General features: G+C 34.5%; 1 protein-coding gene across 5 annotated transcripts in view; it reads left to right on the forward strand.

Annotated features, from left to right (window-relative positions):
- The first annotated feature begins 362 nt into the window (after nt 1-362).
- Nucleotides 363-26,345, forward strand: part of abd-A (abdominal A) — a 263,862-nt gene continuing 237,879 nt past the window's right edge. Inside the window, exons 1-3 of one of the 5 annotated variants that reach the window (XM_067760244.1) lie at nt 363-642; nt 2,170-2,436; nt 9,466-10,432. In XM_067760244.1, coding sequence (XP_067616345.1) covers nt 9,555-10,432 — 878 coding nt within the window. In that variant the 5' untranslated portion in view covers nt 363-642; nt 2,170-2,436; nt 9,466-9,554. The remainder of the gene's footprint in view (nt 643-2,169; nt 2,437-9,465; nt 10,433-26,345) is intronic. The other 4 variants (XM_067760246.1, XM_067760247.1, XM_067760248.1 and 1 more) reach the window with 4 other exon arrangements.

The raw sequence follows: 26,345 nt of genomic DNA on the forward strand, positions 1-26,345 counted from the left end.
CGAGTGTTTTACGCAACTTTGTGCCTCACTTCAATCGGTCGCCTTCTCTGTCTTGGTCTACGTTGCCGCAAATGGTATGCTGTGGCATGAGTATGAGCCCAATCAGCCAAAATAAAAATTTAGTAATACTCGTGCACATGAGCGTTTCATTGCCTCAGTAACGTCGCCTCCACTTTAGCCCTGTACATACATTCATATGTATGTATATATTTGTAATTGTCGTTGAAGCGTCGCTGCCACCGCTAGCGTGTATACAGTCATATCGCGTACAAAAGCGCAGATATTACCTATTACACAAATTTTTATACTCTTTTAAAAATTTCGTTTTATTATAATATTTATTATCGTAGAGCGCAGTAGTGTCTGCGGAGCGTTTAGGGTTTTGTGTTTGCGTTGACTGTGTGTACCTAACGAATAAGAGAAGCGTAGCCAAATTCACATAAAAAAAATATCAAATTAACGATTTCAAGTCGATATCAAAGTGTAAAAGCGAGTGCCATGAAAGCGAAATTTCGCGTCTTATTGTCTTTTAACAGTTTGTGATTATTACTATAATACGAGCTACAAATGTCAAACGCCATCGGCATACGGCACGGTATATGGTGCAATGTTCGTAAACAGTGATACAGTGATGCATAAAATGTGTGGCTATATTATTATTATTATTACTATTATTAATATTGTTATGTTTAATGTTTGTTTTTATTTTTTTATGGCCGGTGTGTCATATAATCCATGTTAGAAATCATGTTTTTGCTCATATTTGTGTTTTATGGGTCAACTAAATCCACAAACCGATAAAATGAGCTGCTAACAGTGCTAGTTTAAGAAACATAAAATTGTTTCTAAAAAGTAGTTGGTGACCAATACGTATAGTATTGGATGTGATCCATCGAACATCCGGTTCATAAACTGGTTTGCTAATATAACAAATTACAACGAAAAATGTATGAGCGAATTTAAAGAAACTTTTCTAAATATTGAATTGCAGCAATTCAATGACTCCGTCGCAACGATGATAGCCAACAAAAAAATATGAGCCCTAAATAACTTAAGATTTTATATGATCCTGTCGTAAGCATCTGACAGTTTTAAGTAAAAATTAAACATAGAAATGTAAAACAAAATAAAAATTAGCGAACGTCAGCACAACAAACATAACCGCAATATCAGTATTTGAAATCAAAAATCAACTAATAAGCGCTTGGAGAAAACATAAAAATTAAACGGTCGTAAAAGCACCGCTGTTGTAATTGCATACCATAAAACTAAAAATAAAAATATATACAAAAACAACAACAATGATAGAAGATGTGGTGAATGACGACGAATAACAGTGCGAGGAAAGCAACTAGCCATTTACTCTGTAAACCTATTAACCAAAATGCAACATGTGCGTCAAAAAATGTGGTTTCTGATAACTTTTGAATGTTTTAATTTCAATAAATCATCGAAAACACTGTTTGAATACTACACACACACAAACGTGTCCAACCAAAGTACAAATCTAGCAATTTTATTTTCTCTAAATTAAAAAAAAAAAAATTTAAAGAAAAGTTTATATACATGTGCACCTACTTAATTTTTATGTATTTATACCATGTTCGTGTATTTAAATATACATAAATCTATGCATTATTGGAAATGCGGCCTTTTTTTGCTAGTTTATTTGTTTAGCTTTTATTAATACATAATTCATTCAACCGTTTTAATAGACATCAAATTAAAACCATTGCCGCTTTAAAACTACAAACTATCATGCATACGCAGCATTTAGTAATTTTATCACACTTGTCTGCAAGTAAAAAGCTTTAAAGTCAGTGAATTCGGATGGAAAGAAATGGAATTGGACTTAAAATAACGCATATTCAAAATAGATTTGTAGCTAAAATACACCGCAATAAAAACAGCCTGTTTAAAATACAACTATGGTATACATTTTTGTTCCTAAGTTGGGCAAAATACGATAGAAACCAAAACAATAACAGTAGAAGTAATACATAATTGAGCTTATTAGCCATTGAAATATACATAGCTGCCGACGGCAACACGCTAGACGAATCGATGTGCAAATGTGAAGTGCTTTGTCATATGATTTCCTTACTTGAAAAGTTAATACAAGAAAATTTTAATTTTTTTTTAAGTTTTCATTTCTTTATTTACACACAGTGCTACAACATCAGAAACTTCTTCACCAAACCTTAATATTTGTGCATAGAAATTCGAAAACAAAAACAATTTAACCACAAGTATCTTTTCTGTTTTCAAAGTAAAATAATTTTTTTAAATATATATGTAAATAAATAATTTGACCAACTTGAAGGTTGAACACCAATACATTTTCAGGGATCACAAAATTTTATAGATACCAATGTACACTCATCAAATAGAAATGATGCATGAGAAAAAGGCATTCATATAATTCTCAATTTAAAGGTAACCACTTTTCAGAATTATTTCCTTGTTTTACATACCTATGCATACAATCTTTTACCAGAATCCCAACATTAACTTAACATGATTTTATTTTTTCTATCCCTTTCTTTCTAACTGTATTTGCCTTTGTTTATTTTAAACCTGAATTTTGCTTTACACTAACAAAGTTGAAGACAATGACAGGATCAGTGTGCATTGTTTATACAAAAACCTCCATATTTATATTCAACTAACACATTTACTTCCAATTGGCTCACAAAAATCGTGGCCATCTCTGTTTTACTTTTTTCTGAATCACATCTTCTTTATAATACGTACATGCATACTTGGAATGTAGTTTACTATCTGTACAAATTTTTATATCGACTGCATATTGCTGACAAATATTGAATACTTATATTTGAAACTTTAAATAAATCACATTGAATAGTTTTTATATACATACATATAATAAAATATAAAGAAGTAAGTAAGTAAATATTTTGAAGTACATATTTCTGTTAAATCATCACCAAAGCATATTGAATTTGGACAAAAGCAGATTTTTTAAATTTCAGAAAGCTCTCTTAATATTAATTAGTAGGCACATAATGGTTACATATGTATATATTTTATCGAATAAAAGTTTCTTCATAATAATTTTTGATTGAAAATTGAAAACATTTTGTGCAATAATAGTTTGAATCAACCATTTAGTTTTTTTTTTCCTACAATAATTGTTTTTCAACGTTTATTTATTACGTTGCTAGATAAAAATTATAGAATTTCTAGCTTTTAGTTGACAATGCTGATATAGAAAACTTTGTACGTCAACAAAGCACATCAGTAATCTCTTCCTAGCAATAGCTGACGCTTTTTGAATAGCCCAGAAACCAAGTTTTGATTATCCTTATGCAGTGGAAGTTCCACCGGGTTGTACCAACAGCGAAGCCTTCCAACTCTCATGTTGTGTCTTCCACAATTTAAAATAAACCGAGCTTCTTATATAATTTTCGGGCTATCAAAAATGTTTAGTAGATCAAAATCTGGCTGAATGAATATATTTACGGCTGTGTTCAGCCTTTGCAATAAGCTATTCAACCTGGTGGTGGTGGTACGTGCTAGTTAAAAAGGGCCCGATTATATTGCCAGTACGAAGTTTTTTTATTTAAGTTGTATGCAAAATTTCATTACGATAAATTTATTTAAACGAAAATTTAGATAACATACCATCTTTTTAAAGAACTCAGAAATCAAAAAATGTTGCATTACACCCCAATGTGTTCAAACAACGAGCTAAATAGTTAGTCAAAAGCGAACCAGTAAGTCAGTATGCTCAAAACAAATATTTACAAATAAAAATAAATATAAGGAGCGATAGCCTTCTAAAAGATTTTAGGCCGTTATTCCCTTCGAATTTGTGTCGTGATCCCTTTAATTTTTCCTACAAATGGTCGGGACGTAGCTTACTTGTTTTATGCCGACTCCGAACGGCACTGCAAGGCAGATGAGTTTTCACTGAGAGCTTTTCATGGCAGAAATACCAGGGTTTGAAAATGCTGAACTAATTTTCAGTATTACAAAATAGCTTGAATTTAAATTTGGAAAATATTTCAGCAACAGAAAAAAGCAAAGCAAACAAATTTTTTTTTTCATTTTACTTCAGATATTACTTGAATGGATGAGAGCTGTCGTCGTCAGCAGAAAAAAAAATTTAATATTTTACGGTGCTTTGAAGCTATAAGTATTTCATGATCAACTATTTTTAAGTAAACATTTTTCAGTTTTTTAACAGCCGAAATTCTGGTTTCTAGTTACTTGCTGAAAATAAGTAAAAGTAAATTTTTTTTTACTATTTCAGCAGAACTATTTGATTTTCAAAGGGACATACAAACAATTGTACGATGTATTGATCATAATAGCCTTCATCTACGAGTAGGTATTTCTTGTTTTATGCTGTTTTAACCCCCAACACACATATATACTATGGTCCCGGAAAAAACCCCGAGTGACTCCAGTACATATACCAAGCTACCGGTGGAGGTGCAGATTTTGTACGTGCGTATTTGTCTCTTTTTTTCAGTAGAAGCATACGTATATATGTATGTGTGTCGGGGGTTAAAACAACATAAAAACAAGAAATACCTACTCGTAGATGAAGGCTATTATGATCAGTTCATCGTACAATTGTTTGTATGTCCCTTTGAAAATCAAATAGTTCTGCTGAAATAGTAAAAAAAAATTACCTTTACTTATTTTCAGCAAGTAACTAGAAACCAGAATTTCGGCTGTTAAAAAACTGAAAAATGTTTACTTAAAAATAGTTGATCATGAAATACCTATAGCTTCAAAGCACAGTAAAATATTCAAGTTTTTTTTCTGCTGACGACGACAGCTCGCATCCATTCAAGTAATATCTGAAGTAAAATGAAAAAAAAAAAAAAACAAAAATGTTTGCTTTGCTTTTTTCTGTTGCTGAAATATTTTTCAAATGCAAATGTAAGCTGTATACAAAAATTCCAAACCGACAAAAAACTCATTGCTGGTAAAGCCAACAATTTGTAAATTATACTATTTTTCAGTAAGCAATTCAAACCCTGAGAAATACACTCGGAGTGCTTGCCAAACACTGCCGAGGGGCGACCCTGTTTAGAAAAATTGTCTTCTAATTTAAAAAAGTTGTTTCTAAAACTTTGATGTTGCTTTTCCCGAGGCATGATCCCAGGATCTTCGGTGAGATAGGCGGAGCACGCTACTAACACACAATAGCGGCCGCGAATTGTTCATAATATTATCACGCAACATAAAAAATAAACGTTGATTTATAATTATGATTCTAAAAATATTTGTATTCCCATTTGAAAACTATTACAGAGCAAAGTTTTGATAAATTTTTGAATTCGGGCAATGTTTTCAATTTGAAATTATAGTTAAATTGAGTCTTTTTAGATTAGAAAACACACATGCTTAGGCATCCTTAGAAAAACAATTTCCGTCGGTTATATTTTTTTGTCAGTCGAGTGTATTTATATTACAAAAAAATATCGACATTCCACGACTTTATAAAACAGCGCGACTTGTAGAAATAAAGATTAATTAACCCTGTGCTCCACGTAAATAGTGCAGCCGGTATATGTAAATTAGTTTAGCAAAACAGGAAGTATATATTCAAAGGCTTATGTGGAGCCACTTGCACAAGTGATAGTCAACTAAATACTTTTGTATACTTGGAAACCAATGTGTTTACCATTCAATCAAATTCAAAATATGTTTTATCACTCTCCTGTGAACTTCTGGTGCTTCAAAACCGGTGGACCTCAATAGGCATAGTAATTTACCTACGACCAACTGCCCATATGATCGGTGGGAATATAAAACTTAAGTTTTAGCCTGACATGACACCGCTCTCATATCCCTTAGTCCTTGGAACGTGGGGAGGCAACCCCTGACCAGTACGATGAGATCCTGCAATGCTCGAGATTATTTCGCTGGTGAACCGCCGATTTACTCGCGATATTCGAAGTAGATTCCGTCAATTCTATATTCAAATTTAATGCTAAATGGTGTAATGGAATCACAATAACCACCTATTGCAGAGAATTAATGCAGCCTGCCTCGTGAAACTTGCATTACACTAGCACAACTTCTACCCAATATATTCCAGTTCATCACTGCAGTGCATAAAGAATAGCTTCCATGAAAGAATTAACCTACGGTTCACATACCCCGTAAACCAAAGTTCATTAGGCCTACCAGTGAGGGTCTTGATGATATTGATGAATTTAATTGTCGATTGGGCATTGTTAAATAGTACCACCACGCAACAAGAAAAGGATTTGGTTTTAAACTGGTGTTGCAGAATGTAAAAACTTTGGGAAAGATGCAAAATATATTTCGTGGCATTGAAAAAGTGTTGCTTTATTATCGTGCTAAAATTGAGGTACGGAATCGGATTATAGCTTGCTTTAAACTCTCCAATAGATTTATATTGTGGATGGAAAGCCGAATGTAACAATAAGAATTTATTACACTTCTACAACTATGACAGGGTTAAAGCTTGAATGAATTAATACCCAAAACGTATGGGTTTTACCCTAGTTTATTATCACTATTTTTTTTTTTTTTTTAATTTACCAAGCATTTTCATGTTTGCTTATATGCTGTGAAAGATTAATTAACTTGTTATTTCAAAAATACTTGGAACTGAAAAGTGAAGTTCGATTAAGGCTGGAAACTTTAAACTAACAGTGAATGCAACCTCCGGATTTGTTTTTTAAGAAAAACGCATTTTGAACCATTTCAGTTTTCCTGCTTGAAAACAGTAAAAAAGTGTGTAAAAAAACACTCACGCAACATGCCTGAAGAATCGTAACCCGTCGGCATCATTGGGTTGAATTTTATTTAGTTTGACAGTACCGAGTCTTGAATTCACCGGTTCATGACACGGGCTTTTTTCAAACTGTAGTTAACAAATCTCCATTAAGGCAAATTTTTACTTAAGTTTAGCTCAAACAAATCGGCAATTGTTTAACAAAATTTGTTGCGGATGACATTTAGCCACAAATTAAATGCGTATACATTTTCGATGCTGTGAATATTTTTCGAGCCAGCTCGAATAATGAGGGAATTTCGCTGTGGAGAAATTGTTGAGTTACATATGTATGTTTGGCGGGTTTCGCAGCAGCTCTCCATTAGTTTAGTAAGCATTATCAATTGCTGGGGAACATCGGTTTAGTTTAGTGGTTGTCAAATAAGTCGTAATCCTTGTAGACAATAACCTTTGGGTTTTTGCTAGTGTGAACTGTAAGTTCCAATTGGAGACATGCAAGGCAGGCTTTTGAAGGAGGAGGTGTTTTCAAAATGGCAACCAAGAGAGGATGATATTCCACTGAGCAGCCGATATGTTCATATTGTTAAGAAATCCAAAAACATTTAAAACCAGCTAGTAAGATTTGAAAAAGAAGAAATTTAAACGACTAATGTGGAGATCTACACCAAAATAAAGCATTTACATCATAAGTAATTTCGATACAAATGGCAAAGTTTATTTTACTATTGATCATATATCATTGATCCCACACGAAAACTGTTTTTTATGTTTGAAGTAAGTTTTGTTTAATAAGCATAAAACAAAGGGTTTACTTATATTTTAAATTATTATGTCCCTTCGGCCATACAACTATTTACGATTTGGTGGGATTAGTATGGAAATGTGTCGTTTTGATATAAATCATCATAAAAATGGGAAGAAATAAAAGTGTAGCGGCATTGATAGTAATAAAATGTAAGGCACGATATCCTCCGAAGAGATTCTAGGCCGAGCTTCTCTCGTCATAAAATAATTGTAGAAATTTATACTTTTATTTCATACTTGTAAGAAATAGTATTATCATACCCGGGTATGTACATACAATTCATATGTACATAAGGCCGTGGGATAAGACTGGCAACTTTTTCTTTAAAATTTTAGATTTTACTAAAAAAGTTTTATTAAAAATAGTTTTATTGACAGGTGTTTTACTACTAAATGAGTTATTTTGATATTTCCATGGAAATCACCGGTACTTCATGGCATCACCCAGTTTTTAAGCTAAAGTTCCTTAATGCATTTGGTGAATTTATAAGAGAAATGATGGATGAAACACGACCATTGTAGAGGCACAGCAATGGAGGATGTGTATAACGGCTTGCATGAACTCGTAGTTTTATAGCTATAAATGCAGACTGCAAAATATACCTTTGGGGCGTTTGCCCTCCCGATGTGTTCGTGAAGCATATGCTCGAGAAATATAAAATCTACAAAAGCACGCAATGCCATTGTGTATATAACGAATTGGTTACGAAGCCTGGAAAGGCTGTTCCACAAGCGGAAATATGCAGCAGTAAAAGTCAGACCACGCATTGAAGACATGGCTAATTTAGTCCAAATCGATATCGGATTGATGTACACCGTAAAATACAATACAAGAAGTAGCAGGCATTTAGCAAACAAGCAAAGATGGTTCTAAATATGAGTTCGAAGATATTGATATTGAATGTTTATATTTACCACAGTGTAGAAGTTCGAGTTTATTTGAACACATTTTTCAATATTTCTTGAAATTTTTTTGTTTTTAGACAAACTTCATTCGGCTCTGCCGCTTATACCTATTTGAATCTTATCCAGATGTCCGACATAACAGACGAGGGCCCTGGAACTGAACCCATCTTCTAGTTAAATTGTTACGGAATATTAAGGGGAATCGTACTTGTAGGAGGAAGGTTTAGTGCGCTTAGAGCACTTCAAGGACCCTGGTGCTTACAATATTTCCTCCTCTGCAAAAAAAATATATATTTATAAAGCTGGTACATAAAGTTTATTTAAATTAGTGCTTACCTTTGTAATTTAGATTAAAACTTTAGCTTCACATCTAAATCGATTTTTTTTGCTTCGCATAGTCTTTTCCTAGGTATTGAAATACATAGAAATCTGACTTTTCAAAAGTATGTAGAAAACTTCAAAACACATACCCGGGTATGTCGTATTGTCATAAAGGTTAAGGCAGGCTCGATTGCATTTCCGATAGAGCACAGCAATAAATATTTTTTGTAAATTTTAAATATGTTGCGTTTTAGTGTGGAGCTTCATAAAAAATATAAAAAATCAATCATAAACACACATATATACCATCAATATATTGGAATACAATTGATGGAGGTTTAGAGGCATTACTATATTACGCAAATTTATATTAAAACACTCTTGATTTGGAGCTTGAAATTGTCAAAAATCTGCCCCCAAATTTAATTGACAAGGAAATCAGTAAAGTAAATGAGTTCAAATTTTGTACACCAATTAGTATTTTATGTTGTCGTATTATGCGTTCTTTTTTAGTTTTGGCAACTTGAATGCTGTACATAAATGCATATCCACATACCACATCCATATATACCAAATTTCGAAATATTTTTCCCTTACGGACGATGAACAATTAGCAATACAGCAAAATCAATAGCTTTAATGCATATATATATATATATATATATATATATATATGTGGCATATAATAGCAATTTCAGCTTACATTTGGTATTCGCTTACAAGAGAAATAATAAATAAAATCTAGAGACTAGAGGCTCGACGGGACAAATAATGTGCAATGTCAAAATTTGTTTTCGATAGTATGCTACCGAAGTATCCACAGTTTCAGCCATTTATCAGTTCACATTTAACTTCATCATCACAAAATTCGTCATCAGCAGCTGTTGCCGCCGCCCTAGCTGCCGCCGCCGCTTCTTCAACATCCCAAGTCAGCAGTCTAAACAGTAACAACGGCATTAACACAATCAATATCAACAACGGCAACAACGTCCATTCATCTTCATTATCTCCCACCTCGTCCAGCTTAAATATTAATGGTAGTCATTTGAATCAATCATCCAACTCGCCAGTATCTTCTTCTTCTCCATCTTCGACGACATTTGGAGCTCTTACTGTACAGCAGCAACAGCAGCAATTACAACATCACCATCATCAACAACAACAAACACAACAGCACAATCACAACCAATACTCATTTTCGGCGGCATTGCATTTGCAACAACAACAACAACAGTTGCATATCAATAAATTGGCCGCCGCCGCTGCAGCAGTCAGTTCCCAAACTGGTAACAATCTGATCCATAGCCACAGCGTTCAGCAACAACACCACTTATCGCAACAGCAATTGTTACTTACACCGCCTTCTATAACAAATTCGCAAACAGGCGAAAGCAGTTGCTCGCCTTCTCCGTCGGGAGCATCGTCCACGTTGCACCGGGCCATCAACAATCACTCACCCAACTCAGCATCCGCTGCTGCTGCTGTTGCCTCTGCTGCAGCTGCCAGTACCGTAGCCGCTGCAGCAGCCGCCGCTGCTGCTGCTTCTTCGTTTGCCATACCTACAAGCAAAATGTATCCATACGTGTCAAATCATCCCACATCCCATGGCATATCTGGTATGCCAGGCTTTTCCGGACTGGAAGATAAATCATGCAGGTGAGCCCTTTGAAAAAAACGTTCTTTATCTTATTTATATCAGACTGATCGAATCTGCAAAAACAGAGTCTTATTTCAGTAATAATATGTAACAAAAATTGTGTCCCCAAACATACCCTGCAGACATACTACTATTTATTAGGTAGTTATAAAATAATTTACCAGTATTTCTCAAACAGAACTTGTATCGGGATAGAATTGACCTATAAACTTCCTTTACATAAGTATGAATTTATTTTAGTACAGAAGCATATAGTAAATTTAGAATATACCAGAACTTTTTGGGTAATCTTAAGGGTTTATACCAAATACAATGCTTATTCATTATTGGATAGGTTTGAAATAGCCTAAATGAAAAGTGACCGTTATTTTTCCTGATAGTTACTTGTTACATACCTCAAAGTATGGCTACAAATTTCTTTAGTTTATTAATATTTTTCAAAGATTTACTCTTTAGCTTTTGGTAATTTTCTTTTAACTATAGAGGAAGGTATTTTCCCTGAAAGTGTTTTGTAAAATACGACTTTGAATTCCGATAGTTTACTACCACTAACTTCCTAGGTAGTCTAAGTTTTCCTCCTTAATGAATTTATATGAGTATTGCAAAATTTTTAAATTAACTGTATTTGAACTTTACAAAATCATTTATCTAAAAATAATATGAGAATAAACTAAATTTAAGCTAAGCACTCTCCAACTATTTATGGTGTCCGATGCTAGTTGAGTGCCTCGTTTCTTAAAAAATTATTAGTCATAAAGCCCCTGGATGTACAGAAAAGGTAAAATAAGAAATCGACACACCTACAAATCTACCTTGGTTGGAAACCATAATTTCCTTGACTTTTTCTGAAAGAGAGTTAGCGTGGACAGTTGCCCAAAAAATTGGGTTGACATGCATATCGCACAACATTTTTTAACAATTTAAATAGCTTTAAAAGATTATTTGATTCATTTCTATACAGCCAACTTGTTTCATGTATTTATTTGTTATTACGACTCTAAGAGCCTAGCTTATACAATTGAAGAATATTATTGCATTAAAAAGTACAATAACAAAAATAGATATGTTTGTACTTTGTAGACATTTTCAAAAATATCAGTTAGTATGAAGTATTTTATTATGAAAATACTCGGAAATACTAAAAAAATACTAGCTCAATACTTCAGTTCTTTGTATAGTATTTTTAAGGAAAAAGTCCAGAACTTTACTTCAAAGTTGTTATTACAAATTGGGTATAATATCTAGAATAGAATACTCAAAAATTACTGAATACATACTAATGGAAGTCAACCCTTTAAGGAATATTTCCAAGAGAAAGTACACACTTTTAATTAATTACACTGGTTTACAGCCAAAATGCACCAGAGACGCCATTATGAAATTCCTATGTAAAATCACCCCCTGATTCCGAAAATCAAGGTTATTTTCAATTTTATAGTAACGTTTTTTTTTTTTGAATAACGGTTTTTACAACAAAACAGAAAAAAAAAAAAAATTGGGTCCACTTAGCAGTGGACACGGCGAGCACCTCCAAAATGTTAGTGTCAGTGCAACGGACGGCGCTGATTGGTATCAGTGGCGCTCTGAGAACAACACCTACCTTGACACTGAATGTCATGCTGAACATACATCCAGTAGATATTGCGGCAAAGGCAGCCGCGGCTCGCTCGTTGGTCAGACTTAGCGATATGGGTTATGGGCTTTCTGACTTCGGACACTCTAGCCTTCTTACTAATTTCGACTTTATCCCGGACAGGACGGACTATTGTATGTCGATGGCCGCTCCCTATGCAACCTTCACCCCAGTCGTTCCCCCGAGGGAGGAGTGGGGAAGAGGAATTATCTGGCGCATGGGACCGGTTAACTTGTTCACGGATGGGTCGAAGTTGGATGGTAAGGTTGGCGGGGGGTCTTTTGTCAAGAGCTAAATGTAAGCCGCATGTTTAAGTTGGCTGATCACTGCAGCCAAGCGGAAGTTGCTGCGATTAAGGATGCGGTGGATGGAATGCTATCCAGTGAAACTACGGTTAGGGAATTTAACATCTATTCTGATAGCCAAGCGGCTATCAAGGCCTTGAGCTCAACTACAGTGCGATCGAGGGTGGCCTGGGAGTGCCTTACCTCGCTTGCGATTGCATCGAATTATTTTACAATTAAGATTATCAGGATCCCGGGCCATAGTGATATCCCGGGTAACTGCCAAGCGGATCTCTTAGCCCGCATCGGTACAAGTGAACCGGATGAAGATGGCTGTAGGGATTTCGGGATTCGCTGGCCACCTGTGCTCCTCCATAGCTGGGCCGCGAGTCAGCTCAGCAAACGTTGGGTGGACACCACTTCTTGCAGGGTAGCAAGATCTTTCTAGCCGAAAGCGGATGGCAGGAGGTCTGCTGAAATAATTGGGTTCACTAAGGCTCACCTATCAATGGTCATTGGGCTTTGACAGGGCACTGTCCGATGGGTATCCATGCGGTACGCCCCAATATACTGGAAACTCCATCCTGCTGCAACTGTATGGAGGACGATGAGGTGGAATCACCAAATCACTTTATGCTTGATTGCCCAGCTTTTGCCAGAACTAGGCGAAAGTACTTCGGTGGCGACTCACTTGGATCTCCCGAGGATTTATCCAAAGTTGAGATCGGTATCATTCGGAGCTTTATCGCTGCTACTCAACGATTCTCTAAGTAGCTAGATCTAAGTCACCGTTATTTTTGGTGCATGTGGTATCACAACGGACCTTCGTATTGTCCAAGTGAGCTATCCTTATCAGGGCAGCTACCACCTAGGCTAATCATATATATCTTAAGAACGAATTGAGCAATTCCAAAACGGTTTGAAGCTTTTAAAAGGTAATAAAAGTTGCTATGAACTGTTCATACAACACTTTTGGCTAAGCCCAGCAGATTCAAAGATAACGAACAATGATTACGAATTTTTTCCATTTTTTTTTTTGTAAAAATATAAAAAAATTTGTACTTTGCGAGGAAGGACCTCGAAAACTTTTTATTTTTTTGCAGACTTGTTTTTTTCTCTCTAAGCTCTGTTTAATTACAAAAAAAAACTTTCATTCAACCAAATCGATGGACTGATACAAAAGTTATTACCATTCATGTAAATATTCCCATTTAGTACTTAAGTAACCTACTGGTACATATGTGTTAGTATTCGTATATCAGTTAGTTAGTTTTTGCAGATTTTTTTGTTTTCTCTCTAAGCTCTGTTTTATTACAAACAAAAAAATTAAGTATTAAGTATTAAGTGGATATATTTACTTGAATGCTTATAACTTTTGTATTAGTCCATCGATTTTGTTGAATGAAAGCTTGTTTTTTTTTGTAATAAAACAAAGCTTAGGGAAAAAAATGAAATCTGCAAAAAAAATAAAAAGTATTCGAGTTCCTCTTCGCAAAGTACACATTTTTTTATATTTTTACAAAAAAAAAAATGGAAAAAATCCGTAATGATTGTTCGTTATCTCTGAATCTGCAGGGCCTAGCAAAACGTGTGGTATGCAGTGTTTATAGCAAATTTTATTACCCTTTAAAAGGTTCAAACCGTTTTGGAGCTGCTCAATTCGTTCTTGAGATATATATGATTAAGTGGACCCAATTTTTTTTTTTTTTTGTAAGAAACCGTTATTTGTAAATATCTCAAAAACGCTGCCATAGAATTAAAAATAACATTGATTTCCGGAATCAGGGGGTGATTATACATAGGAATTTCATAATGGAGTCTCTGGTGCAGAAAAAAAATTGGATTTTGTGATCCAGTGTTATAGGGTAAATAAAGGTACATAAAAGTTGTATCTACTTCCAGTTTTGCAATAAACCGACTGATAATATTGTTTTCAAGTATAAACAATTTAAATAGCGAAGTTTGTAAAAGCCTCCTTTTATGGTCAATAATTTGAACTAGAGGATTCAAAACAACGTGTACTTGCACATATTCACATTTTATCATAGAAATTAAAAAAGGTCGGCTCCAAGTATCGCCTGACGCCATCCTATGGAAGTCATTGTGTCAGCTGTAGTATGGCCAATTTTGGGTCTACAGATCTGGAGCGGGAGTATATTAATAAACGCCTGAATAATCATTTAAAAGAGGAGAACCCACAGAACTTTCCAGAACTGCGCCCAATTAAATAGTACTGGGTTTATGAGATGCACAACATGCCCACGTAATTTTGACCATACCGTCATATAACACTAAAAAAATATACGAAAAGCAGAAGTGCTTTTGTCAAAAGAAGTTTACAAAATCTAATAAATTTAATCAAATTAAAACTGATGAAAGTAAGCCTCTGCGAAAACTGGAATAGTCGCCTTATAGCTTCCTTCCTTTAATGATCGACTCTTCGATCTAGAATCCACTAAAGTGTGCACTTGCTTTTCGGAACCGTCCTTAATTTTATATTGCCGTATTTATTTATAACGATAAGAATTATTTTTGTACACGTTTAAGGCTGCTAATTCGCAATTTGTAAATTTTTGGTCGGCGTTTGTAGACAATGTTCAAATTGTTTAGCTTCGGTAAATCTCAATACAATTCCGTAATATATAGTCATTTCGGAAATTCAGTATAAGAACTATTTACATGCGAAATGAATACTTTCGATTATGTGACTATAATCAAACAATGAATCAAGTCGTTCACCCATTTGTGAGGCATTAAATCATTATGCAAATAAGTGAGGACCGGATATACAGATTAATCTAAGATATTTACCGTTCTCACTTTTGTAAATCCTGAGTGTATATACATACTTCTATAGCTTTGATGGCCATATCGACGTTTAAAACTGGGTTAAAACAAGGTCTGAATTGTAGACAGCTAGACCTGGGTTTTGTCATTGATACATCATAACTGGCATAGTAAAGCAAAAACCTTACAAGATTCCAAAAAATGCTTTAGTAAGTGCGATAATAATATACACAGCCAACCTTAGGAAAAAAGTAAAGTTCACTTACCGCCTTTCAGGAATTTTAATACCATTAAAGGTATGGGATTATAATCAACCCATTGGTTTAATAAAAAAATGTAATAAATTAAATTAATACTCGGTGCGATATACCTCCGAGGACTTAAGCTCTTCCACTTTGCTTCATGCTACTTTTTTTCGGACATATTGGCTATTGGAACGGCATCCACAATCAGGTCATTTTCCGCTGAGAAATTTTTCATAGCAGAAATACGCTTGGAGTGTTTGCCAAACCATTGCCGAGGAGCGACCCGCTTGGAAAGAACTGTTTCTAAATTAGCAAGCATGCTACCACCAAACACTGATGACCACACTCACAGAAAAAACTAGGTTTTAAATTTGTTATTTACTTGAAGTGTCTTAAATTTCCAAAGAAAACACTTAAATTTCTCTGATTTAACATTTTTCTAACATAAGCCATTTTTGACCTTGCAATCAAGTTAAGGTCACCTTCAATGAATGCGGCGTTATTCGAATCGAAAATTTAAAAAAATGTGTATTTGAATATATTGTACAACACTCGCCGGGCATAAGGCAAAAATACAAAACTTGAAGAGATTGATACATAAGAAGAAAAGCTATTTCTCCGTGTTTCGTAGCTAGCCTCCAGAATATAAATATTGCTTTTAGAAGCTAGAAATCGAACCCATTTAATGTATTTTTTATTTATTGCTTCAGTAGCTAAAAATCAGGGAAAATAATGGCGTCTGACTTTTTTTCTTATTCGAATTGTATAGATCTATTTCTTTACAAGCCTATTATAAAGGTCAAAAGGCAGATCTTCATACACGTTAAAAGCGATAAATTACATTCTTTTTCATGCTGTGCACTGATGCCTTAAATATTATTTTTATTCGTAGTACATATGAAAGGGCCGCTATAAAAAGTGTTTTTATTTTATCAGTGATAAAAGCGAAACTTATAAACATATCCGTTAAAGTGCAGTAGAAAAAAACGGCATTAAAGCTGGAGTTATCATTTTTCCCATAAGAAGCAGATATACCGGATCATTCAATTCGGAACAATTTAGGACCACTTCGGAGTTGTTTATAGTTTCATTTTAGGGAAACTTTAAAACCTGTTTGGGGAAAATTTTGGGGTAGTTTAAAGCATCCTTTCAGATTGACTTCGGGATTTTTTTAGGTGATAGCTCATTGTTCCGATCGTTGGGACATTTTGTGATGGAGCTCCAGAGAACAAACGATTAGCGCTATAGTCAATTGGCTAAATAATATATTTAGCACGTCTATAAGGACTGTTCGGCGCTATGACTTCATCACAAGTTAAATAGCCTCAAGTTATTTTACTCGGGATTATGTTATCCACACTGTGACATAGACCGAATTTTTCTACTTTTTATTATGACATTGCTTATGAGGTGTCATAATCCTAATCGGGATAGTTTCAGTCTTGAATTTAAAAATAAGAAGATTTACATAAACCAGGTGAAGGCAGTCACCGTTGTGTTGTGATTAGTTAGCTTTTCTGCCCTAATACCTGGGTTCGAGATGTTCTAGGATGCATCGAGGTCTTTCGGCAACAGACGCATCGGGATACTCAGCATTTATATTTTTTCCTTGAGGAATTTGTTTTTTTTTTTGAGTGCCTTTAGATCGGAATAGTAATGTATCAAGTAAATCGTGCACAGATGCTTAGAACTAACAAATATATATAAGACATTAAAAAAAATTATGTAAATTAAATAAATTAAATTAACTGTAAGTTTTAAAAGCAAATTTCATAAAAAAAGAACAATAGTATAAAAGTTTAAAGTTAATTAAAAAGAAGATAAATAAAAAAAATTAAACTGGAATCATATATAATTGGACCTCTTTTCTATTGCTTCTTAATTTTTTCTGCTCGCTTAGGACACAATTTCAAAGAAAATCAACAAAAAACCTAACAACACAGTTCTGATCGCCTAGTGAAAATTTTCAACTACGCATTTTTTCATCGAACTTACATGTGTATCAAATGAAAGGTGTTAATGATTATTTAAAACGTAGTGAGCCTTAGTTCTATAGGTGGACGCCTTTTCACGAAATGGCAATTAGGGCGGACCAGGGGTGACTCTAGAATGTGTTTGTGCGATATGGGTATCAAATTAAAAGTAATAATGAAGGTTTTAAAAGGGAGTAGCCCTTAGTTGTATATGTCAAGGCGTTTTCGAGATATCGACCAAAATGTGGACCAAGGGGCCCAGAACATCTTCTATCGGGTACCGCTAATTTATTTATATATGACATACCACGAACAGTATTCCTGCCAAGATTCCAAGGGCTTTTGATTTCGCCCTGCAGAACTTTTTCATTTTCTTCTACTTAATATGGTAGGTGTCAACCCATTTTACAAAGTTTTTTTTAAAGTTATATTTTGCGTTAATAAACCAATCCAATTACCATGTTTCATCTCTTTTTTCATATTTAGTACAGAATTATGGCATTTTTTCATTTTTCGTAATTTTCGATATCGGAAAAGTGGGCGTGGTCATAGTCGGATTTCAGCCATATTTTATACCAAGATAAAGTGACTTCATATAAGTACGTGAACTAAGTTTAGTTAAGATATATCGTTTTTTGATCAAGTTATCGCGGAAGGACAGACGGTCGACTGTGTATAAAAACTGGGCGTGGCTTCAACCGATTTGGCCCTTTTTTAAAAGTGGTCGTGTTCGTCATCCGATTTCGCTAATTTTTATTTAGCACATATATAGTAATAGGAGTAACGTGCCTACCAAATTTCATCATGATATCTTCAACGACTGCCAAATTACAGCTTGCAAAACTTTTAAATTACCTTCTTTTAAAAGTGGGCGGTGCCACGCCCATTGCCCAACATTTTTATAGTTTTCTATTTTGCGTCACAAGGTCAACGCACCTACCAAGTTTCATCGCTTTATCCGTCTTTGGTAATGAATTATCGCACTTTTCCCCTTTTTCGAAATTGTCGATATCGAAAAATTAGGCGTGGTTGTAGTGCGATTTTGTTCATTTTAAATAGCGATCTGAGATGAGCGCCCAGGAATCTACATGCCAAATTTCATCAAGATACCTCAAAATTTACTCATGTTATCGTGTTTACAGACGGACGGACAGACGGACGGACGGACATGGCTAAATGAATTTCTTTTTTCACTCAGATCATTTTGATATATAGGATTGTATATCTATCTCGGTTAGTTTATGCCGTTACGGATTACCGTTATGCGAACAAAGTTAATATACTCTTTGAGCTCTGCTCAGCTGAGTATAAAAATGCCTTCGCTGGGCTCCATTTTTCATGAAATTAGTATGTATACATACGTAAAAGAGTTAAGGAAATAACGGAATAATGGTAGAACTGTTTTGCTTTAATTTAAAACCACCCATTGGTCTGGAATTCAACCCCCAAAATATTATAATGTAAAACTTTTAGGTTTTAATTTCAAGTTTTGGACTAAAATTTAAACCAAAAATTGGGTTTATCCTCAAATAGACCAACAACTTTTTTGTTTTAATTTTAAGCCTTTTATTTTTTTTTTTTATCGAAAATTATATTTTTCAATTGTCTAGACTAAAATTTAAAACTATTCAGTGGTTTTGAAAGTAGTATAGAAAAGCATAAAATCAGCAGTAAACTTTACTAGATTTAACAAACTAAAATTTTTGACCGTGTACTTATTAGAATGACAAATGTCTAACTACAAACCTACAAATAAATAAATCTGCTGAAAAGTTGTAGGTTTTGAGAGTATTACTTTCACCTCCAATTGGGTCTGGTAAACTGTATATCATTACGGCAGCAGTAGTCGAATCCGAAGCCCAGTCTAGTGCCGCGAAACGCAGTAAAGTTTAGCTCAATAACTGACGTACATACGTCCGATACGTACATATATATTGATAAAAAATCTCCCTATTATGTCCAGTTTTAAGTGAAAGCTTGAACTGCAGTTAAAGTTGCGCTCAGTTTACATGAGTTCTTAAATTTTTTTCAAAGCTAACAGTAATTTAAACTCGCACTGGGCCTTAGTATCCCCTTTCACACTGGCGCTAGGCTGCAAAATGCAGTTTTTTAATGTCCATTTTTTTCTACTTCTATTTTTTCAATACGGGTAAAAATTTTTCCCTCGTCTAACTGTTGAAAATATCGAAATAATTAAAAAAAAATTTGGAATTTTGAGATCGATTTTTACGTAACTCCTCATTGAGCTACAAACTTGAAACTTGACTGATAGGTTAAGACACCGCGAGAGAGGAACCAAAGGAAAACAACTCCGTTAGGTGACGAGCGGATCGAAATAATTCGATAAGAATTTGGAAAATTTTGAATATTGAGATCGATTTTTAAGTAACTTCTCATTGAGCTACAAACGTGAAGCACTACTCTTTTCCACATAGAACTAAAAAGTGGAAAATAAAAAGAAAACAAAAAAATTTAAGCACTTCCTTTATATAAATGGACAAAAATCAGCGAAAAATGTGTCCTTGTACAAAGACATATTCTTTCTGAACTTCGATTTTAAAATTTTGACACAGAAATTGGTTTTTGTCCATTTATTTAAAGGAAGTGTTTAAAATTTTTTATTTTCTTTTTATTCTATTTACTTCACCTAGTGTTTCCACCATGGTTTCTATCGTCATGATAATGGACTTGTGTCTTAGGTTGCCGGTATTTTACATTACGGCCAACTGCACCGTTTTCTTAGTTGCTAGTTATTGTTGCAACATTTTTGACAAACAGTTCGCTGCTATAATACTATCGCTATATTCGGGCACCGCTTAAATCTTAAGGCCTTCAGCCGAATTTTTTCTCCTCATTTTAAAGAAAATTGAATTGAAATTAATTGTAATTTTTGACAAAATTATCACCGTTTTGTCGGTGCCGAAAAGAAAAAACGTTGGAGACAGCGTCACGAGAAAGAGTTCGCTTCGCGTTTTTGCTTCTCACTATATTACGTTGCGGTTTACTTCAGCGTTTCCTTAATTGCAACATAAGTTCACCGCTGTATGACGTCCGCTATATAGCGGCACCGCTTACGAGGAAACCAAGCCTTAACGCACAACAAATTATTTTGTATATGTTTATAGATTAGCTTTAACGGTTTATTATTTTTATATCATTTCAAATCAAATCGTCGCCTATGGCGATCGTATTCATAGAATTTACAAGAAGCTATTTATATATTGATTATATCCATGGCTTTTATTTAAATATCGAAATGAATTCACAATGGGAATATGTCGCTTTTTTCACTCGCTGCAGTGACGTGGAGAGAATCAGAAATTTTTAAAAACAGATGAGCTTTGGACAAAAAATACTATCAAACTGTGTATCTTTTGCGGCCACCAATTTGTGTTGAAATAACTGTATACTGTTCATATGTATTTCAAAACTGTTTGCCAATTTTATAGGCTAATTGCGAATAACATTTTAAGAGACAAAATCAAAATTTTTCAGGATAATGCCACATTAACTCGATTTTTTACTTTAAATTTTATCTTACCTTTTATTGTATTAGCTATAAGAATATTTCACTTATTATTTTATATCAAACAGGATCTAATGACCCTATTTGATTAAATTCAAACATTGATGAAATTCCATTTCATCCACAAAACGTTTATCATGGAAAGACACAGTTTTCTTTGTGTTTTATATACCAAAAATTATTCAGTTTTCATTTAAATTACATCTCACTTCATAGTCCTAGATACGGTGTAAGGAATATCTATCCTCAACTGTTAAACGAGTGAGTGTGGTAGACCCCATGTTGATTATCAAGTTGGGATGCCTTCCAAAATAGAATATTTTATTTCAGAAAAGTTCTTATGAATACAACTTTTGGCATATTTAAAAAAAAAATCGGGTCAAAGATAAGCCATCTTACAGCAACCACCTTTGTTTTGGAGAGGCAAGGGTAGCTATGCCATATGTGGTAACTTAGACTTTCAATGTTTCAAAATTTTTCTAGTGAAAAACCTAATTATGTTCAGTTTAAACATCGATCGCAACGTTTTTCTATTACGCAAATCATTGTGCATGGTTTCTACAAAACTAATAACTCCGAAATTTCTGTAAGAAAGCCACTTCCAAAACTAAAAGTGTTTAAGTATTTAAATTGTCGAATTTCAAGTTTAATCAGTTTTCTTACCCGTGATTTGATGCTTTTTAGTTTCTCAAAAGATTCTGTGAATCGCAGAAGATTTCACAAATGACTTGCAGCAGATTCACACAAGTTTTTTACTTATTTCCTGTAACATATTCGAACTTTTTTTGCGAGATTTTAGAGTTAGTTCAGTGAAGTTCAGAATAAAAATCTAATGTTGCGGAAACAAGTTTAAAAAATTGCCTAAACCAGTGACTACGTTTACATAAGTTATCTACACGTTTACATTACATTATCAATGCAAATGTTTAAGTATGACTCAATGCATAGAATAACTAAGCTTTTCAATTGACTAGCCCCCATAGTTGAGCATAAATAGTTGTTGACCATTTTTAAATATAAATAAAAATAAGTTAGACATTTTTTGTACACTTACTTTATATAGACAGATCAAAATGCAGCGGAAAATGTGTCCCTAAACACAGCCACAGAGCTGATGAAATTTTAACAATAGCTATTGTAAACAGCTTACTACAAACAAAACTATGAAGGTAGAGCGCAGTTACAGGAACCGGTTGAATAATAACTGAAAGCCCAACTAGTTTGAAATTTCGCAGAATAGATTAGTTGGAAAATCTATAAATTGTGCATAACATTTATAATTTTGTTTCATTTGTAATTTTAAAAACTGTATTTTTCTATTTAAAATAATAATATTTAGGAAAGGGTTTGTTTATATGTATTGAAGGAAATCGACATTTTGACCATTTCGGAAAGATCCGGGGTATTTGCCTCAAAATCTCGCGGATCGTTAAAAAATTTCAGGAGTATCCCCTTACGGGCTCATTCCAGCGAGGCTTTGACCTAAACGCGGTCTTACGGACGAGCACTGCTGCATATGCCGAAAAAAAGGAAACACTTAAAATGGTCACACTTTTGTCTGTATTTCTCGTGCAAAGCGTAGTTTTACCGAAGGAGATATTCTGGGCTAACTAATAATACTCGTCGTAGATAAGATTTCTTTAAGTCATTTATGGCTCCACTTATTTCGGCTGTTTTTAGGTGCTACGATTTCCGAGGTGCGAGTCGTCGCAATCCCGAGCAACAGTCGCTACCACGCCTCATGGCCCTCACACTATATGCCAGCACAGAAGTTATGGGACTGCGACTTTGAACTCATACCTTCGCCGGCGTCACTTTCCTAGAAGCTCTAGGTGTAGCTCCGAAGACGGATTTATGACGGATGTTTTTGTTGCTCTATGCTGCCGAGCTACACCAGAGAAACACCTTGAAACGTTAGGAAGTAATTGTTCGACCGCGTAGCTTCAGTTTTCCGACTAAGTTAGGATCGTAGCACACCCGGTAATTTTTTTGTGTATCTTGAGAACGCTTTTGCTTCACCACTTTGAGTATTCTTGGGAAGGGCAAAGCTTTACCTGGTAAATATATGTGCCTACGTATTCACATTTATAACAGGAGCCGTAAGGTGCAGGTGATATTTAAACTTGGTTGATATGCCTTAATCAACCAAAGGACTAGTTGGGGATAGGGCCGCCAACTTTAAGGAATGTCAAACCGGGAGATTCGGGTTTGAAAGATGATAAGTGTATAAATCAAAATGAACATTTCAAACGCTGTTTTGTAGTTTTGCAAATAAACAACAGAGGTTTGAACATAAGTCCAAGTGATGTTTTAAACCCTTCTCACAGGTACATACATATATCTTCAACTTAAGTATGCTATTTCAAAGGAGTATTTAAGCCCCTGGTAATCACTAAAGGAATTTGCATCACTGATTTCGCTTATTCTCTTAGTCAATCGAGATATATGATTTTTTATAAAATCGCCACCTTTTTTGGATAACTGGCTTTTTAATAACTTGAGGACAATTTGAAAACATGTTCAACTTGGGTCATCTTATTTGAATTCATTGTTTGTTTGTTTATTTATTTTCTAAAAAGTGAGCATTTCATTTTTTTATATAACTTTATTTAGACTGGAAATTTTCAGTTATTTTTTCTATACGGTCCGAAACGAGCCTGATTTTTGTTATTGATATTAGAGAACCAATATCATATCTAACTTTGTTTTATGTGGGCAACTTTGCAGTTGCCACGGTAAATCAAACATCATTTTCCACAACTTATTTTGTTTGAATTGTATTTTTCCAATGTGCGTTTTGGCACATGTAATCCAAACTGGGCACCCATATAAAATTGTAGATTGAAAAATAACTTGAGCAATTGTCGGCTTATTTTCATTACTCAGCTTAGATCTTCGGTTTATTAACGGATAAAGAAGTTTTAGACCTATATTAATTTTTTTTTTGTCTTTCTTGGACGTTATGGCAGCGCTCGCCCTCAAGTGGCCCGATGAAACCACGCTAATCCTGTTAATTTTCTTTTTAATACATTATTTTTTTTTTGTTATTCTAATTCTTATTTATGTTTCATTTATAATTTATTATTCTTATTGTTACCGAGTCTTTAAGAGGCAGTGGCTTCTTAAGCGCCGAGATCTAAAACTGCTCAGCTACAGAGAAACTCATCAGCTGAGAAAAGTAGATTCACAAATACAATAGATTAAAAGTATAAATATAATTTTTTAATTATTAAGAGAAGATTGAACCATTTTTTTCGTGGCAAAGAGCGAGTCCGAAACATCAATTAATCTCGAGTGAGAGTTATAATCTTCACACAAACATAGAAAAGGTTCGTTTAGTTGGAAATTGCTTCTTTATTGTTTAAGAATTATAGGTTTATAATGCCTGGAAACACGGCATGGAACATTCAAGTTTACTTCGTTAAAAAGAAATGGGCTTGAAATCGATCCATTTAATAGTTTAGCCGTAAATAGTACACCTAGCATTTCTCTACGACTTGCAAGGGTAGGAAGATTTATTAGTTTTAACCGATTAGTGTAAGGAGGAAGATTATACAAGGAGTCTCACTGAAGATTTCTCAAGGCGAAAGGTAAACTCTTTTCGAATTGATTCTAGCCTATCCACATGAACTTGATAACGTGGATTCCAAATTATCGATCCATATTCTAATATCGGCTTCACCAATGATGTAAAAAGGGTTTTTGTAACGTAAGGATCAATAAACTCTTTTGCCCATCTTTTCCAAAATGCTAAAACTCCTCTCGCTTTATTGACTGTGGCATTAATATGAGGGTTGAAACTAAGTTTGCAATTCATTGTAACTCCCAAGTCGACAAAAACATCAACGCTTTCCAGAGTTTGGCCACTAACCCATTAAGTCCTGAGCATAGAAGGGCTGGAGCAATTTCAGTGAAATTTTCTATGGCCATGTAAATTGGTTCAAGAATAAAAAACCAAAAAAAAAATTTGCTGACCTAACCCATTTGGGTGGTGAAGCACGTTGCGTACACGCAACGTTAGGTCTTAGTGATGTACAAATGTTTACTTTTCAGCTCATTTTATTTTTACAAAAATTTATTTCCTTTGTGCGAAAATTGAAAAACTGGGAATCATGATAATAAATAAAATATGCTTTAATTACGATATTTCGGAAAACACTTTCAAAAGACAAGCGATTCGACCAGTAACTTCTTATGGGGTTACCGTTTGTCCTCAGTGAACTCCACAAACAGGTGTCAGACCTCTATGCCCGGAATTGCACGGTGAATCGTGTACTTAAAGAACAATATCCAAAACTAGCAGAGGAGGGACGCATTCTCCCTGGGGAAACGCGAGTCACTCTAGCTCAACTTCGATCTGGATACTGTAACAAGTTAAACTCTTCTCGACATACAAAACATATGTCCTGCTTGTAATGTGTCCCCACATGACACCAACCATCTCTTTAACTGTATTGTGGAACCAACGCCTCTAATACCCCTCTCATTAGGGTCCACCCCTGGTGAAACAGCAAGGTTCCTTGCACTCCCGTTAGAGGATATTGATGACAATTTGTGATCGGTCGCACCTATTGGATGGGACGAAGCACTACTACAACAACAACAGCAGTAGCTTCATATTGAAGGCATGGTAACGAATCAAGTAACATACAAAATTCCAATGAACGTTTGAATTTCTGTCAAATCTCTGGAAAATAATGTAGTATCACAAAAAAACTTGAGGCGGTTACAAATTGCTCCACTCTTTTTATACTCAGCTGAGCAGAGCTCATAGAGTAGATTTTGTTCGCATAACGGTACCCTGTAACGGCATAAACTATTCGAGATAGACTACTATATATCAAAATGATCTGGGCAAAAAAAGAAATTCATTTAGCCATGTCCGTCCGTCAGTCCGTCCGTCCGTAAACACGATAACTTGAGTAAATTTTGAGGTATCTTGATAAAATTTGGTATCTAAGTTCCTGGGCACTCACCTCAGATCGCTGTTTAAAATGAACGAAGCTATAACCACGCCCACTTTTTCGATATCGAAAGTTTCGAAAAACCTGAAAAGTCCGATAATTCATTACCAAAGACGGATAAAGCGAGGAAACTTGGTAGGTGGGTTGACCTTATGACGCAGTATAGAAAATTAGAAAAATCTTGGACAATGGGCGTGGCAATGCCAATTTAAAATTTTGCAAGCTGTTAATTTGGCAGGAACGTTACCCCTATTACTGTATGTGTTTTAAATAAGAAGTACACTCAGAAAAAACTTTAATGAAATGGCACTTAAGAAATTTTTTCCTCTTCGCATGGCCAAAATTTCTTCAAAATGAAAAAAAATTCCTCAATTTGAAGAATTTTTCCTCATTTTGAAGAAATTTGGCCATGCGAATGAGGAAAAAATTTCTTAAGTGCCATTTCATTCCCATTTTTCTTCAATCGGGAGACATTTTTTTCTGAGTGTAACAAAATCGGA

Source organism: Eurosta solidaginis, chromosome 1 (genome assembly GCF_040869045.1).
Source record: "Eurosta solidaginis isolate ZX-2024a chromosome 1, ASM4086904v1, whole genome shotgun sequence".
Classification (NCBI taxonomy): Eukaryota; Metazoa; Arthropoda; class Insecta; order Diptera; family Tephritidae; genus Eurosta; species Eurosta solidaginis.